Genomic DNA, 18,648 nt, shown 5'->3' with positions numbered 1-18,648 from the left:
TAGCAATTTGGTCCACTGTAAGTACCATTGTTATGCAGTCAGTACTCAGATGCATAAGAAACCATTGATCTGCTTCTTTCCTTCCTTCCTTCCTTCCTTTCTTCCTTCCTTCCTTCCTTCCTTCCTTCCTTCCTTCCTTCCTTCCTTCCTTCCTTCCTTCCTTCCCTCCCTCCCTCCCTCCCTCCCTTTCTCTCTCTCTTGTTTGTTTATAAACTTTTCTGGTTTTGACCACCAGACATAATAACATCATGCTCTAAACAAACTTACAAAGAACCTGGAGCCTTTCAAAGATTCAGTGCACTGTCAGTTTAGGATGCCAATTTCACCTCTGCTTTCTGGGATCTGTGACAACAACTATGTGGACAATTAGAAATAACATATGTTTTCTTAACCTATATGTCATGTGTCTGTTGAGTTCTCCTTGGTAGAACGTGCATCTTGTCGGTCAAGTAAGGACTTAGAGAAACCATCCGTCCATCTGGCCAACTGCTTTGGATTAACTATACAGGCAGTTACCCACCAGGCAGAAGACTTTCTGAAACCATCCTTCTGCATCTGTTATTTTCCAGCCTGAATCTTCACTACACGCTCTGTAAACATAACATAAGGAGGGCTTGGTGCTTAAGGAGTCTAAACGTATAGATAAAATCAGCCATACTAAATGTGGCCAAAGTCCATATCCTTATTGAGAAATGATGGAGATATTTGCCTTTTAGTACATTAAATCTGAAGCTACATTAGTGGTCTCTGTTTCTTTAGATTTTGTGAAAGGGAACTGAAATCCAGCAAGTCGTATCAGGAGCCCATTCAGGAAATGAACAAAAAAGCAAATGAAAACAACCCAGAAGGAGGTGGTATAGTTTTCGTTTTGCGTTCTGTAGGCATAGGTTCCTTCTTTAAAATTTGCAATTTTCTCTGAAAGGCGGTGGATTTTCACTTCAGAGGCAAACAATATCATAACAAGACAGCCGCAGGAGCCTGTAACACAAAGAACAGAGAATATCTTAGGACAAATATTGCCTGATTGTAAGAGTCAAAGAGGACATCAGTGAGCAAACAAAGACAACTTATCACCACCATCCTCATTCACGGTCTTCGGCAAAATGATACTATTGTAAAACTGCAGTCATGAGCTTGATCCCCATCAATGATTGGTAACACTTGGGAAATGGCTGTGCCTAAGAAAGACTTGTATGGGGAGGGGACATTGATGGCTTAAATAGAGCAGTTAGAATCAAGCTGATCTCACTGCAGCCTGAATTAGTGGGCACCTTCAAAGCACAATAACAAACTCAACCGCTAAGCAGCCACCGTGGCTTCAAGAGAACACATTTCTCTGTACTTCACAGGCGATGAAGGACAAATGTCAGTCATTCAGTCCCTTCTGAAAGGCCCCTAATTTCCTCATAAAAGGGTCCCATGACCCTCCAACTCTCAACTTGCCAACACTGCCCAGACGAGTACCCGGGCCAAAGGTAGCTTTAGATAAAATGTTGTTGACCAAGAGCATACCTGCTCTCTCTGTAGCTGAATTCAGATTGAAGCTGGGCATGTGGCTACCTTTAATAAATTCAGGTGAGTTGAGGGTAGCTGAGGTGGAGAAGCAGGAATTTTCTCCCTCTCTTCCTTCTCATAACTGAAATGTGGATGCAATGCCTTCTGGGAACATTGTGGTCCAGGTGGCATCAGAAATGGAAGCCATGGGGCATGGGAGATAGCTCTCTGGTTAAAGTACGAACTGTGCAAGTGTGAGTACCAGAGTTCAGATCCACAGAACCAGGTAAATGCTGGGTGGGTGTGGTGGTCACTCTGTAATTCAGGCTTAGAAGGTAAAGATGGCATCCACAGAGCAAGCTTGCCAGCAAGACTGGCAATATATGGGAACCTTGGATTTAAGGCTCTGCCTCAAAGAATACGACTGAAGAGAGATCAAAGTTGTTTCTCATCATCAACCTTGGGCCTTGACATACATACATGCACACGTACTCATCCAAAAACAAACAGAAGTCATGGCGATAGCAAAATAACAAAGGTAAAACCTGAATCCCAGACACATGAAGCTCAGGCTATCCCTGGAGTCTAACCCCCATTTCAATATATGAAGAAATTGCCTGTTTACTTTGTTTCCTTTGCTGCTTTGATTCCCCACCATGGATCACTATCTGTAAAGAAGGTGGCTGTAGGCTATGTGAGACCTCTGCAGAAGAGGGCTTCTCCACACTAACTAGATTCTCAAAATGATGGGTGGTCGTCTTCTGGCCTAAGGATGAAGAAATGAAAAAAACAGTCTCCCCACCCCGTTCCTCTTTCTACCTTCAAGTGGATAGCCTCAGGGACAGAATCAAGGACAAGCGGGGCCAGACCTAGAGCAGGATGGATGGCCAGGATTCCAGAAAGCTTTCTTAGCCATTGCCTTACTTAGGCTGCCCAGAAGCGGCTGTTGTTAGTAGTTGACTGGCTGAGAAGGCTTTCTGACTTCAGTTAAACCAGTTGGGTTCAAACCCAAATTCCTTCCCTTAATATATAAAATTAGGCGATGGGAATCCCCAAATTGCATCTTCAGTTACATTGTCTGTAGTAGGTAGACATTTCATGATTAGCTTTTGCCATTGGAATTGATATGTACAAATGAACAATTAATAGCTTGTTCTATGATGTCTACGTACCACTTTTTTGTTTCTACACTCTTTCCTGGAGATTATTTTATTTTACATGTGTGAGTGTTTTGCTGTCATGTATGTCTACATGCGTGGTGCTGGAGGGGGTCAGATAAGGGTGCCAGATCCCCAGGAACTGGAGTTCCAAGCAGTTGTGAGCCACCATGTTGGTACTAGGTATCCAACCTGGGTCCTCTACAAGAACAGTAAATTCTCTTAACCGCTGAACTGTCTCTCTAGCCCCTCTTGTTCTTAATTAGAATCTGTTGTGCTATCCGACCTCACACCAGGAAAGCCTTAATATAGCTATTATACAGTTCCTCAAGTAAGATTATCGTCAATTTAGCATGTTACTATTTTTATTCTTTGATTTCAGTTACTTCAAAAATTGTGGACGTAGCAACATGGTCTTGGTTTCCATTCATTAATTCTCTTACTCATTTTTCTTTAGTTAGATATATCAGATGCCAGGCACCTGGCTAGTAATGGAGAAACAACCTAGAAAGAAAACACGAGGGGTCTCTTCTCCCAAAGAGAATACTAGAAACAACTATAAACCAGTGCAGTGATTGTTATAATAGGAATGTGGGTCACTATTACTGAGGCAGGCAGCACTCAAATATATATGGCTCACAAAGGAAGACTGAGATGTGTAGGAGAGTCCAGTGAGTGTGGGCACAGGTCCCCATGCTGTCTAAAGTGCAGGCTTGGATTGCTGCACAGATAAGAACTGATAACTGATTGCTGGGGGAGGGGAGCAGACATGCAGAGGAAAGGTGAAGTCATGTTTCTGCTTTGGGACTTCATAAAAAACGCACCTGTCATCCTGGCACTTGTGATGTTGAGGCAGGAGGATTACATGAAAAATAAAAGTAAAAAGTAAAGGCAGGCAGGCCAGCAGACAGACAGATGAGAAAGAGAAAATGAATGAGTGAGTGAGTGAATGAATGAATGAATGAATTGCACCTGAGGCTGGTCCCATCAAGTTGATCGTCATCATATAACACAAATAGTCAAATGATGCTGCTTTTTTAATACCTCACGTCCTACTGGCCCTGGCATGACCCTGGAAAGATTCCTTTGTGAGATTTGTCAGCCTATTTTTGTATTCTGAGCTTCAAACCAGCGCTCCCCCCTTGCAAACCATATGATTCCCTTATTGTTAGACCCTAACAAAAAGGCTGAGACGCTGTTTTCTCTTTATCTTTTATTTGAAAATTGTAGAGAAAATGTCATTACTGTTACCATAAGAGCTTCCTTTGTCTGAGGAGATGGTGGTGAGTTTCAGACAGGAGAGGAATACTATTTCCTTGGTGACTGAAAGGAAGATTCAAGTTCAGTTTCCTTTTCAAGTCATTAAATATTTTAAAGGGATACTTTGTTAAGCAGACAGAGTCTTAGTGAGCCTGCATGTCAGATTTCTTAGTAAAGTCACCTGCGCGTCTTGAGATGCAGACAGTAGCTCATCTGTCAAGATCACCACGAGGAGCCCGGACAGAGTATACGGGCTAATAGAGTGCTCTGTGAGTTCTCTCTGGACTCTGTGTCTGACAACAACCTACTTTGTTATCTTGAAGTCAGAGGACAAAATCCAAGCCTGAGCCCCAGACAACCTGCCTGTGACTGCTAAAGGGAAACAACTCAGTGTGAATTGGAGATATTTTCGCCTCTCTTTGTCCACATCTACAAAGGGGTTGTGGGATCAAGGATGACTATTTATGACTTACGGACCAAAAGATGTACATGAAGGCTTTTGCTGTGTGTCCTGGCTGCTTGGGATGTGGAGAGATGTTGGTTGAGAGACATGAGAGGTGGTGGGAACAGGGCTTGTCACATTTCCAAAATGTTTCTCTATCACAGCAAGAAGGGCCCGTATATCACATCACCTCTTTAGAGGTTCTTGCTTTGTTCCCTTTGAAAACTTTCTTTTGAACGTTCGTCCTCCCACAAAGAGTAGTGCGCTTGAAGTCAATGGACCATGTGCACCTGGAGGGTGTGCCTGAACTATAGCCCATCCTGCCGGGACCCTTGCCCCTACAGGCTGAGCCCATATCCAGGGCTGCATGATTACCTTGCCGGGGTTGGTCCTCCGCAGCACATGCTGGTGGCTGCTGGTACGTATCTCTGAGCACTAGGTGCTTCTTAGAAATAGCTATTTGATAGACAGCTCATTAGCATGCCCCTCAATATATACTCAAAACCTTTCCTGGATGAGATAGAAGCCCAACGGAGACAAGAAGCAGACAGCAGAAACTGACGGGGCTTTGTGTGTGTGTGCGGGGGAGGGGGCACGGGAGTCAAGAATTCTAAATTTAAATCCCTCGTAGGTCCTTCTGGAGGGGCATTTCTTGGGACAGAAAATTCAACATATTGTATTTAATGGTTTAATTCACTTTAAACTTTAAATGTTTCAATACATAAATTTGGATTTTCGTTTATATGCTCTGAAGCCCTTACAAGTGTTAGAGTTAGGCTTGTGTGTTTCTCTCTTCTTTTATTCCAGTGAGCATGTGACATTGAACCCCCTCGCTCAGCTGGAGCCACTGGGACAGCTCCCCAACTTGTCTGTCCATCTGATCATCTCTGCGCTACTCACAGAAAAGTTAGAATGAACCAGAACTTTGGAAGCCCGCTGAACCTCGCTCGTACTAGAATTTGGAAAACAACTGGGCACAAGGCCCACATTTGCAGCTCAGGGATCACATTCAATGACCTCAGCCTCTTTCTTTTCATCCATCTGATTCCCCCGCCATCTGGATGGTGCTACCCTTATGCTCCCCTCTTTAATGGCTTTGATTACTGAGTTAATTTCTAACTGGATAAGATAGTTGAGTGATAGGGCTGTCACACCGCGAATGATCAGACATTAACAAATGCTCGTGTTGTTCTAGGCACCGCACACTCTGACTCTCGTGTGGCAGCTGCCTGGGAGTGCTGAGCTAGGTGTCTGTCTCCTCAGGCCAGACAACACAGGGAACGTAGATGACAGCCAGTAAGAAAGCTGCTTTTCCATCCTGCTTGGCCCTGAGCCTAACTGTGCTTTTGAGTAAGAACACCTCTCAGGGTCTAAGGGCATCCACTGTGCTGTGGGCTGATGTCCTCACAGGGGAAGGAATTCTGAAATTATCCTACCCAGCACTAAATTCCGATTTCAGAAAATAATAAATTAGAATGCCAGTTCCTTTGAAAGTAATGGCCAGCATCTTCAGAACAAAAACACATGTTTCCTAGGTGACAAATAGTAGAGGTAGTCTCCATCTAACATAGAGTGGTCATTTACTTCTTTAGCATCTTGAAAGATGCGGAATTAAGGGTGGGAAAGTCACATCTCAATAGGGTGTGGTGTTGATCTTCTGCGTGTGACTTTATCAGTGTCACTCACTGAAGGTGAGGTCTCTTACCTTCAGTAATGACTTCATTCCTAGGTATTCCTAGGCCATTCCTAGGTAGAAGTTTTCTGATTCCACACTGCTACAAAGACACCGCATAGAGAGGGAGTCAGCAGACAAGGAAATGGAGCAGACACCAAGGAGTGAATTTTAAGGTTGTGATCTCGAGCAGTTTGGCTTCGTGGTTACACTGAGGAGATGCAGAAAAAGGAGCAGCATCAGCTAAGCTGAGCTTCCCCTGTCTTCTGCAACAGGAGGTTAAACTTCCTGTGTTTCCCTGAGATTTTCCAGCGTTATCTTATTGAGTGGGGTCTAAAATCAGGACGCTAAATATAAATGGGGTTTTAAAGAAGAAGGTCAGGGCTGGAGGGATGGCTCAGCAGTTAAGAGCACTGATTGCGCTTCCGAAGATCCTGAGTTCAAATCCCAGCTATCACGTGCTGGCTCGCAGCCTTCTGAATCGAGATCTGACGCCCTCTTCTGGAGTGTATGAAGATAGCTACAGTGCACTTACATAAAATAAATAAATAAATAATTCTTTAAAAAGAAGAAGAAGAAGAAGAAGAAGAAGAAGAAGAAGAAGAAGAAGAAGAAGAAGAAGAAGAAGAAGAAGAATGTCATTGTGGCTAGTAGCTATGCAAAGCTGGTTTTGTTTTGCATAGCTACTAGCCAAATACCATATAGCTACTCTACTATTCTGGGCTCTAAGGATGCATGACTAAACTAAATAAGATTTAGAACAGCTTTCCTTCACGGGCCCTCAATGGTTGGTAGATAGGATAGAGAGAGACCGGATAACAAAGTAAGTATAGTCCAGAGTTGAGCAGAGTAGATGTACTAAGGAGAATAGAATAAACCAGGTAGGGAGGATATAAAGATGGAAGGGTAGGGAGTCCTTGTGAAGATAAGTGTCCAGTATATCCTGAAGGAAGTGAGGAAGAGGAAGGGTACTTCAGAAAGAAGGCTACCATGTGTGAAAAGGGAGTCAGGTATGTTAAGCACTGGCTTGTCCACCAGTGCCCCAGTTCCCAAATAATGACTCAGAGGAGGTTTATTATTTATTAATAAGTGCCTAGGCCTTGAGCTAGACTTGTCCCCTGACTAGCTCATAACCCAGTTGACCCATTTATATTACTCTATGTCTGCCCCACTTCTGGTTACTTCTCCTCAGTTTCATATGTCCAACTTCCCAGAGTTGGAGAAATCCCCTCACCTGTCTATCTCCCAGAGTTCCTCTCTTCCTGCCAGATGTCCCACCCTCTAATCCTGCCTCAGCTTATTTTTCTTAGGTATTTTTATTTTTAACCAATCAAGAGGTGCCTGAAGTAGTCAAGGAAGGACAAGAGACACATCTTCACACAGTGCATATGAACATTATCCCAACAGGTATGTCAAGCAAAGAGAAGGAGGCAGAGTAGCAGGAAATCAGTTAGCCATGGTGTGTGTTCTCAGCCCCAGCTGTGGATTTCCACAGTGCACACAGCAGGAGATGCTTTGGCTGTAGTAAGGACCTGGCCTTTGATACTCAGCAAAAGAGAAAGGAAAACATACTTTCTGAATAGGACAAGAGCCCCAAAAACTGTGACAGGAAAGAAGGTGAACAAACACATCCATGCCCATGGTCCTGGGCGTCGATGATCAGCAAGCGAGATCACCTCACAACACACCAGCCCTTCACGGCTGTCCTGCATATGAAAACAAACTTCTATGGCTCTGCCATTACATTCTGTTACCTGCTTTGGTTCTATTTTGAAGTCTGTGAAGAACCTAGTAGGGTATTTTCAGTACTGGCATTTTTCCACAAGTAGATATCCCTGAATCTTTCTCAGACTCTTGAGAAACATCTCCATTGTGAAGAACAAAATAAAAAAAAAAAACATACATTGTGTACACTGACAATTGCAGAGAAATATGTCCTACAAACTTACATATATTGGAGAGGCTGGGGTAGTATTAATAACTGAATCTGTGTGTAATGGAAGAATCCTTCTATTTTTATGCTGTTCTTTATTTTTCCTGTCTTCATGTTTCATGCACGACTGCTTATTTTTGTTCTGTGCCATAACTATAACCATAATTAATTGGACCCATATTAGAAGCATGCCTTCTAAAGAAAGGCGGACACTGCATCTGTTTGTCTTGTTTGGCATAACTCAAGATACACTGTCATCAATACAACTCTAGTAAGTCCAGATTTGGGTAGTTTTCATCACCCCCCAAAGGCCTAATAAGTGTTGTGTCAACTGCAGAGAATATACCCAAACTACTGGGATTTTGTACCAATGGTCCCTCTTTGGCAAGTCTTTCATATGAAGGAAGGCCGGCTAAGGTTCTCCATGCTCTTATAGGCAGCACTGAGTCAAATACGTAAGAACTCAATATGCCCAAATCTCCATGTGCCTATGTGGACGTGCGGGGCTAGTCACCTCCATGCTCAGTCCCCTCTCTAACAGTTCCTTCTTTTTCTCCATCTCTCTAACTTGGAAACCTCTTTCTGTCTCCCCCACTGTATCAGCGCTGTATTACCTCCAGCTGCTCTCTCAGCAGGACATCTTCATTCAACGTTCACTGGTAACTTCTGTCTTGAAACATCCCCCTCAAAGCCTTTAAACACACTTCCCTGGGTTTCCTTCTCTCAATATTCCTCTGCCACATTCTTCCTCCTCAGTCCCCAAAGCCTCTCATGCTGTTCTTCGGGGTTGGTCTTGACCAGTTTCCTTCTCCCCCCGCCCCCAGTACATTCTCCTAGCAGGTGATCTCACCCATTTCATTCTGTATAATTCCTGTACCGTAGCAACAAGTAAATTTAAGTCTTTCATCTAGACCTGTTCTCTGAACACTAGATTCCTATGAAACACCTGTACTTGGACATCTCAGAACACCTCAGAACTGACAGCTCCCAAATGGACCATTTGATTTCTAGAAATAAGCGCCTGTCTTTAGACGGTAACCCTGAGCCCCACTTTGCTTGTCTACCTCAGAGAATGCCACAGCCATTATTTGTCTTCCTCCATCTCTAAGGCAGTAGCATGGGTTTCAGCCAGACATGTCTGGTAATTCTACCATACACTTTAAAATTTTCCAACACTCGCTGCAATTAAAATTCACTCTAAGACATTTAACATAGCTTTTAAGCTCATATTAACTATCTCATGTGATCTCTCTAGTCCGCTAAAACATTTAAATCAATGAATGTGCACTTCTTCCCACTGTCTGTCGCTCCACCTGTAGGAGCTTCCTTTCTGTTCTTCCACAGAGCCATCCTTCCCTAGGGTCTTCTGTATGCTTTCTCTGCTGCTTGGGAAGCTGTCTCTGAGGACTCTCAGCCACTCAGCTTCTGGGAGTAGACTCTGTTCAAAACTCAAAGCCTGATCCCCGCTCTTGTCATCAGAGTAATCTAGTTATCACCCTTAGAAGTATGGCACTGTATAGTTATTTAATTATTTACACACACTTTTGCTTGACTCTCACAGTAGGCTGCAGGCCCCACACAGGCACACCCCTGTGCTGGCTTCCCTGTGCAATCAGCCATCAGTACCCTTTACAAGCACTGGTGTGTAACCAATACTCTGTCTGCCACATAAGCTAAGTGGACGCACCTGGGGCACTGGTTCTCCACCTAGTCTGCAAATCACTTCATTTGAAAAAACCAAACCAAAATCCAAAATCAGTAGCCAAGCCTCACCCCCTAGAGTCTCCAGCGTAATTAGCATGGTGTGGGGGGATCTGGTTTCAGTAATTTTAGAATGCTCATTAGGGAATTTTTATGTTTTGCATGGGGCAATCACTGCCCCAAATGGATAATGGGGTCTAGTGAGGTATTACCTAACTAAATCTTACATTGGGGAAGGAGGTTTCTTTTTTTTTTTTTTTTCATGTTTATTTTTTTATTCGATATAATTTATTTACATTTCAAATGATTTCCCTTTTCTAGCCCCCCCCCCACTCCCCAAAAGTCCCGTAAGCCCCCTTCTCTTCCCCTGTCCTCCCACCCACCCCTTCCCACTTCCCCGTTCTGGTTTTGCCGAATACTGTTTCACTGAGTCTTTCCAGAACAGGGGGTGGGGAGGGAGAAGGAGGTTTCTTAAAATTAGTCTGTAAGTGACTAGAGGAGAAAGCAAATTAACTGATTGCAACAATAATAGTGGCCAGGAATGTTATACAGAGGAGGCTGAGGCATGAATTATTCTGGAATAATAGGAGTGGAAAGAAAGACTGTCACCTTTGGCAAGCTAGAGAAGTGAATGCAGCATTGACGCCTGATCCAATAGGAACAGTGTTTCCCCTTCTGCCTCCTTTGTTCTAAAGAACTGCCAAACTCCACATAGAGAACAGGAAGGGTCAATTTTTGTTTTTGTCTCTCTCTCATTCCTTTCCTCATGGCCTTGACATAGGGTTGTGCCTTCATAGAACCTGCAGCCTACCGTGAGAGTCGAGCAAAAGGGTATGGGTGCCTACCTAGCCAGGAAGGAGACATCTAAAATGTAGCCCCATCACAATTTTAGTGTGGAGAACTGGGGAGGCCAGAAGCAAGCTGGAGGACCAGGAGGGATGGGCAGCCATCTATAAGCACAGACTCCTGAGCTCTACAAAACAGAGAGAGATATAGGAAGGACTCCATGAAGGGAGAAACTCCAGCGTGTCTCCTAATGGATGTGACTCACCTAAAATTAATGGCTCCTAATACAGACAGTGCTCTACGACTATACCTACTGACTCCTGTTTAAAGAGTTTGTGGTAAAACACTCTAAAAATTTATGTCGACACTCGGGATTTAGAATTGGGGTTGACATGAGTATTAGAAATTTAGGTAAACATTTCCCAAACTCTAGGAAGCCCTGGGTTCCTGGTGTGGATTTAGAGGGAATGAGTTGGTTTATGCCTTAAGTATGACCTGTGACCGCCACCCCACCCCCAGAGGCTACAGCCTGTTGGCCTATCTGAACCTCATTCTATTGGTGCACACAGCTTCTTTTTAATTACTGAAAAGAAAATTGGTGTTTAAAATAAGAGTTTCGGAGGCATTACCTCCAGGCTCCCTGCAAGGCGTTGCTCTGGGTGTGTCTCCTTCCCTTCTCCTCTGCCCCTGCCAAGCCCGTTCTTCCTCGATTCATCCATCATATACCCACTTTTCCAAGCTCAATATGAATTAAGATCCAGTGTAAGCACAAGACTGCTCTTTCTGTGTATGTTTGTGTGTCTAGGTTCTTCTCGAGTCTGACCCGGCTGGAGACCAAGATAAGAACTGAACTTGGATTAAATCATCCTGCCATTCAGATACTGCTAGTTAGGTTGCCCATCAGAATTCTCCTTTTTTTCAGTAAACGGGCTTCTCTTCTGAATTGCACCCAGAGATGGAGAGCTAGGCGGCTGAGTATGTCAACAAGCTGAAGAATCTCCCCTGCAAACAAGCTTTTCTTTCCTCTACTTTGTGATGCTGGGTCAAGCTAGTTTTGCCTTGCCAGCAGTTTAGTTAACCTCTGCTCAGTGACTAGTGCTCTTTCCAGTGAGTGACGTAATCCGCAAACGCTCCATCCTTGGCCTTCCTGTAAGCCTGAGTTGCTCTCCTGGCTTGTGTGTCCCACCTTGAGCCTGCACCCTTTTCACCGCAGTCCAAAGCCCCTGTGGGTTGCAATGCCAGCTTTATCCCAGTACGGTTCTATTTCTCTCACCTACGGCATCTTGGTGATCAAGTTAACAATTACTTTTCCAGGCTTGTTTTTTCAAGTCAACAATGCACGTGAAAGTGTTTACTATAAACAGAAAGCTGCATACTGGCTGCTTCTGCCAGAGACAGAACCCCTTGGACTACCCTCATAGAATATCATAGAATACTCACTACTGTAATATGTAAAGTTGTATTGTAGGTATATAAAAGACATGGAGAAAGTAGAAGTCCCTACGGGAGAGAGATCTCCTTTGGTGGTTTGAATAATCTGATTAGCAAGGTGTGTATGGGGAACAACTTATATATATATGTGTGTGTGTGTGTGTGTGTGTGTGTGTAAGTATTAAGTACATTGCTGCTTTCTTGAACCTGTTATTGCACAGCTCTGTTTTCTAGGCAGGCGCCTGTACAAATTGGTGCTGAATTGTGTTGTGTAGGAGAAGGGGGTAGTGGCAACAGGAAGGAGCTGTGCTGGCTGCCGCAGAGCTAGCTGCCAAGGGCAGCATCAAAAGAGAACGAAACTGTCCAACAGGGACTGTCATTAGATTTTTTGGCTGGTGTGAGCTGCAATCTTCCAGAAATCATCAATAACCTTGACTACAAGTTTGGAATGGGGTAAAGTCAGAGACATCCTAGGGAAAGATAGTCATGAATAATGTAAATATATTTTATTTTCTTATTTTTATTCTCCTTCAGAAAAAAGTGTTATAAGTACCTTATAACACTGACTAGATTTTACACTGTTTTCCATTAGCCCGAGTTATGAAGTTGAATGTGTCTGTCAGAGCAATGGCCTTTGGGTGGCCAGGGTATCTTTACTCAGATGCAGCTAGCATTAGGCTATATGAAGTGCTGACAGTCCTGTATATGACTATTCATCTATGGATGCCTTCATCACTTTTATACAAAAGAATAAATTTTTGATGACTAAATAATTGCACACTCATCAACATTGGAAAGATTGATAACCATGAGCAAAAATAAAACCATTCAGAGTTTCAATACTCAAAGATAACCACAACTAACCAAGTATCCCCACCCATCTTTCATATATAAATATAGTCTCTATATTGCATGTGTGAAAGAGTATATGACTATATAAGCAGTTCCAACAATATCTTATAGTGTATTTCCTTTATAATTCAACAGGTTCATAATATTTGTAAAATATTACTTTTTCATTTAACATTTGATATAAGTATTATTCCTTTTGATTACATCTTGAAAATTATAATGTGAAGATTGTAGTCCTTCACACAGACTACCATAAATAATGTATACGATGAATTCCATATTGTTAGGTAATTATAGTGTTTTGCACTATTTGCTGTCATGCATAGCACTACATGCATAACATTACTGCATGGATGTCACAACTATATTTAGTCAGGTTATCTTTTCACACACTGAAAAGCACTTTGTCTTTGGAGGTAGAATTTTATACTTGCCTGAAATGAAGCTGACCAGATAGAGCCCCAGTGGTCCATGCAGAGTCTCAAAGGGCTTGCCGAAAGCATTGTACATGAAGAAGGCCGTCCCCACCATGGTTAAGATGACAAGAATCATGGAGAAGAGAATAATATTGACGTGGATGCTTACGGGGATGGCTTGGACCAAATCTGGGAAGACTGAGGATAAACCAAGATTTAGAGGAATTTTATGGTCAGTACTCTGCAAGTGCAACTTAGAATGCAAGCCCTCTTTTCTTCCACACTTTCAAACAATCACTAAAAAGCATTTTGATGACACTATTTTTCTTACTTACTGATTTACAAGGAATTTGCTCAAAGATTTAAAGGTGGGATCATTTAATAGATTTCAACAGTACAATGCAGCACTGGGAAGTGACACGGATTCTTCTGTCTTTGATTATGTCAGTGAATTTGTAACTCAAAAGTGGACATTTGGATGACCAGTGTTTTAATGACAGTTCTTGCTAATCATTTTTAAAATATATCTAAACTTTTAATAATATTTTAAATTTGAACGTGCCTGGGAGGATTCAAACATCAGGAGATTTTTATTTATATCACCCTTGATTGTTATAATGTAAAAAAAATAAATGTGGTTTCTAGGCCACAACAATAGTTGAGAATTGGGGATTTTTAATCAACTTCAGTATTTTAATGCAGCACGAAGCTATGGGAAAATGATTTCTGGTACTACAAGAAATATTTTTCCACTTAGTAAGCAGGCCAAATCTATTTCTAGATTTTGGATTCAGGCCAAGTTATCCTTGTCTGCTTATGAGATGGAAGACTCACGCACGTCAGGCTTATCTGTGCTACATCAATGCCCTGGCCTCTAGCAAATCTGGACCACACAGGAAGGAAAGTGCAATTCCACGAGTTTTAGTTACCCAACCTCAAGCCAGTGCTTAATTTATACCTTGAGCATCTACTATGAGTCATCCATTGCTTGTTAAGCCAGAGGTGGGTAGAATCATAAAACAAGACAGAGAAAGTCTTGTTTCCTAATAAGAATAAATTGGCTTGTGACCTAATAAAAATACATTGGCAAATGGTAAGTGAGCAAACAAATTGGATTACTTATTTTCAAAGGTGTTCACTACGGTCTCCCTTTACACGGGTGTCACTTCCCCTTTAAGAGTTAGAGTGATCTCATTGACTTTCAGGAGGAGCTATATAATGTAGCTTAGTTGTCTTTTGTCATCCTATGATAAGGATGATGCACATGAAAACTCTTTAAAAAAAAAAAACTACTTTCTATAAACCAAGTCTCCTAAGTCCAAAACATTTAGTCAAAGTGTAGGGAAAGGGAAACTTTTTGCAGTTTTCCTAGGAGTAAAAATGGGAAAACCTTCTTGATGCTGGGCTGTCCGTACACTTTGCTCAGCAACTCTTCTTATTTACAGGAGCTTCTCTTGGGCATATTTTAGCCACACAAGTCCAGTGAAATATTATAAATATAGTCGGTGCTGAAAAGCTCGGGAAGAGCTTGCAGGCCTAGCGTGCAATCCCATACAATGGAATTGTACAGATATTGGAGCAATTCTATAGGAACAGATGTGGAATTATCATCAGAATGTGATGGGAGACGGAAAGAAACAAGCCACAGAGAGAGAAACGTGCATCCTCCCACTATTTGGGGGGAAGCCAGAGGGGTGTGTTTATACCGATTATTTGAGTACTCTGCTCTCCTGACTGAATTTTCTATGCAGATGAGATAGGTATATTAATATGTTAACCACTGAAGCATGGGAGGCTGCGGAGAAAGCTCAGTAAGTGCATCTGCTCTGCCAGCATGAACAATTGAGTTTGCGTTCCCAGTACCGTGTAAAAGCAGGTTGTATGGTTTGTATATGCTTGGCCCAGGGAGTGGCACTATTAGGAGGTGTGGCCTTGTTGGAGTGGGTGTGGCCTTGTTAGAGTAGGTGTGTTACTCTGGGCTTAAGATGTAGAAATCTCAGCTCCTCCTGCATCATGCCTGTCTGGATGCTGCCATGTTCCCACCTTAATGATAATAGACTGAACCTCTGAACCTGTAAGCCAGCCCCAATTAAATGTTGTTCTTATAAGAGTTGCTTTGGTCATGGTGTCTGTTCACAGCAGTAAAACCCTAACTAAGACAGCAAGGCATAGATCTACACCGCAAGCATTGAAAGGCAGTAAGATGGATCCTAGGAGCTCACTGGCCAACCATCCAATCTAGTAAAAATGGTGAGCTTTCTGGTGTGTGTGTGTGTGTGTGTGTGTGTGTGTGTGAGAGAGAGAGAGAGAGATAGAGAGAGAGAGAGAGAGAGAGAGAGAGAGAGAGAGAGATTGTGCCTGTATTTCCTTTATTTTTTTCATATTTTTTCCAACAGGGTCTCACTACTTTAGACTAGAACTGGGTCTGAACTCACTCTATAGACCAGGATGGCCACATACTCACAGAGATCCACCTATCTCTGCCTCTCAAGTGCTAGGATTAAGAGGCTGCCCTACCATGGCCATGGAGAGACCCTGTCTTAAATGGAATGTGGTAGAAAGTAATAGAAGAAGACATTCCACATCCTCCTCTGGCATCAGCATACATTAGCACAGGCACTTGCATTTGTATACACATATGCACAACACACACTTTAGTGCACACACACACACACACACACACACACACACACACCTGAGTCTATGTGCTATGCTCAAGATTTATACTAGTATGTGGCAGACTAGGGATTTGAACTCAAGTCCTCACTCGATCCACTACGCTACAGCAGCTTCCAAGTCTGGCCTGTGCATCACAGCTAAGATTATTTCCAGAAGGAAATATATAAAAATTAATAGCATTGCTTCAGAAGAAACAGGCTGAGGGAGCTTTACTTTGTATTCTTTTTATACTGTCTAGAAGTAAGTTTTACTTTGCCACAAGCATTATCTCTTCGATTAAAGTATGAATACAGTTAATACATTTAATGAACATGTAACAATTCCTGTGACTCCTACAAATGGAAAAACACATAGGAGGTATATCAGCCAAACACAATACACGCACAATTTATGGCTAAGGTTTGCTGTGTGAACAAATCCTATTTATAAGATGATTTTGGGACAGCAGAGAAACTGAATATGAACTTGGTATTAGGTGATATTTCATAATTATTATTGATTTCATTCATTTTATGTGTGCTATTGTGGGAGTTTTAAAGGCCTTATCTGTTAGAAATGAGATGGGTGGATGGACGGATAGACAGATGGACAGATGAATGGATGGATGGGTGGATGGGTGGATGGACGGATGGATGGATGAATGGATGGATGGGTGGATGGACGGATGGATGGATGAATGGATGGATGGGTGGATGGGTGGATGGGTGGATGGACGGGTGGATGGATGGGTGGATGGATGGATGGACGGATGGACGGATGAATGGATGGATGGGTGGATGGAAGGATGGGTGGATGGGTGGATGGACGGATGGATGGATGGACGGATGAATGGATGGATGGGTGGATGGAAGGATGGGTGGATGGGTGGATGGAGATAAAATTGGCAAGTTCTTCATTTGTCTGGAGGGACAGGGTAATGGCAATGCACGTTGCAGTTTATAGATGGAGAATTCCTGATGCCAGCTTCACAGTGGCTCGCTCTGCCCTGCCTCCTTGGGGTATGGAAGTCCCAAGCTTCTAGGGGAAAGCCAGCCTTCCACTACAGTAGAGTCTCTAATTGAGGAGACCATTCAAGCAACCCAGCCTGCTACTCTCCCCCTTGCTTCTCATAATTGGCCCACTGTTGGCTTGGTTTTCACTTAACAGCCAGCGACCATTCACCACTCTATCTATGAAATAAGGTGATGGCCTCATTGTGTGGATAGGGTAGGTAGGTTTATCCCCTTCAAAAATGCAAGGTAACAACTAAATAGAAACAAACCCAGAAAGAAGTTGCACTGATTGACCTTGCGGGGTCAAAAGACAGAAGCAAAATAAACTTTCAGGAAAAACTTTCTGATTCTTAGGAAGCCTTTTAGATTCTCATTCCATGTGAAAACGGAATGAGATGAAGATATGACTGTTCCAAGGTATGGGGGAGGAGAAGGTTTTATTGTAGACATCAGTGGGAGTAAAACCAGAGGCATCTGAAAGAGTCCAGAGCAGGGAGACAAAGCAGCAGACAAACTTGATCAGTAGACTGAACGGAGCCTTGAGAGGAGGAGTTGGGGGAGATTAAGAGAGGAAGGGAAGAGAGGTAGTCAAGAGGAGAGGGCAGGAGAGGAGAGGGCAGAAAGATTCAAGAGACCCGAGAGTCTGCATGAGAGTGGCTGGAGTATATACTGATCAGTAGTGAAGCCCTTGTCTGGAAAGGTAAGACTCTCCATGGGCAGGGCAAGAGCTGAGGGGAGCAACAGGAAGTGTGTGAGCCTAGAAGGCAAGCAGACACTTTGCTACACTTATAGGCTCCATAGTCATTTGTCCCTAATTTTCCTTTGGACCTGACAAAAATCACTGAGAATGGTATGTAAGACTTATATTTTATCAGGTTTCCTGTGTTTGGGTAATAATAATAATGATGATGCAGTTAACATACGCCATTCTCCAAGCATCCTCATCATGACCAGAAAACATCTATAGAATAATTGATGAGTGGTAAGAATAAAGGCCAACAGTCACATCTTATTTATTCTCTCTTCTCTCTCTCTCTCTCTCTCTCTCTCTCTCTCTCTCTCTCTCTCTCTCTCTCTCTCTCTCTCTCTGTGTGTGTGTGTGTGTGTATGTATGTATGTATGTCTGTGTGTGTCTGTTTATTGGGACTTGGTCTGGTGCTGACTTATATTCAAATGCTAAATACTGGCCCACAAGATCTGATTGCCAGTGACAAGGAGATCCTCACATAAACCAAGTGATGCTATGTAAGCTCTGCTCCCTGGTTAATGAGAGGCTAAAGCCTGTGATTGGACAGTAGAGAGGAAAGCGGTACTTGTGGGTTGATTGATGGATCTAAGGAGAGATAAGAGAAGGTGGAATGAGGCTGGATGGATTATGAGCTCATGGCCAGGAGAAGTGGACCCTGAGGACAACCAGGACAAGGATAAAATCGCAAGTAACAAGTGACCTAGGGCTGGGATATAAGTCAGACTAGCTCAAAACCTGCCCAATCTAGGCTTACAGCTTGTAAATAAAATACCAGGATTGTGTGTCTTTTTTATGGGCTAGCTAAAAATAATAATTCCGTGTGTGTGTGTGTGTGTGTGTGTGTGTGTGTGTGTGTGTGAGAGAGAGAGAGAGAGAGAGAGAGAGAGAGAGAGAGAGAGAGAGAATGTGCAGTGCATGTGTGAGAAACAGTTTTCGAGAGTTGGCTCCAGCTGTCTGCTTTAACCAAAATTTCCATTCACTGGTTAGCAGAGAGATTCCTGGAGCCCAGGGTGTCTTGTAGGGTTAAGGACAGCTTTTCTGCAGTTGTAAATATTTAAATCCTTGATGGTACTACTAACCCTAAG

General features: G+C 42.9%; 1 protein-coding gene across 2 annotated transcripts in view; it reads right to left on the bottom strand.

Moving 5' to 3' along the window:
- Nucleotides 1-712: 712 nt before the first annotated feature.
- The window catches only part of Clrn1 (clarin 1), a 35,032-nt gene continuing 17,096 nt past the window's right edge, over nucleotides 713-18,648 (bottom strand). Inside the window, exons 2-3 of one of the 2 annotated variants that reach the window (XM_052178718.1) lie at nucleotides 13,163-13,342; nucleotides 713-978 (exon numbers count right to left, since the gene is read on the bottom strand). In XM_052178718.1, coding sequence (XP_052034678.1) covers nucleotides 713-978; nucleotides 13,163-13,342 — 446 coding nt within the window. The remainder of the gene's footprint in view (nucleotides 979-13,162; nucleotides 13,343-18,648) is intronic. The other variant, XM_052178719.1, reaches the window with a different exon arrangement.

The sequence above is a fragment of the Apodemus sylvaticus genome, chromosome 4, assembly GCF_947179515.1.
Source record: "Apodemus sylvaticus chromosome 4, mApoSyl1.1, whole genome shotgun sequence".
In the NCBI taxonomy this organism is placed as follows: Eukaryota; Metazoa; Chordata; class Mammalia; order Rodentia; family Muridae; genus Apodemus; species Apodemus sylvaticus.
This window is presented reverse-complemented; position numbering and strand designations above follow the sequence as displayed.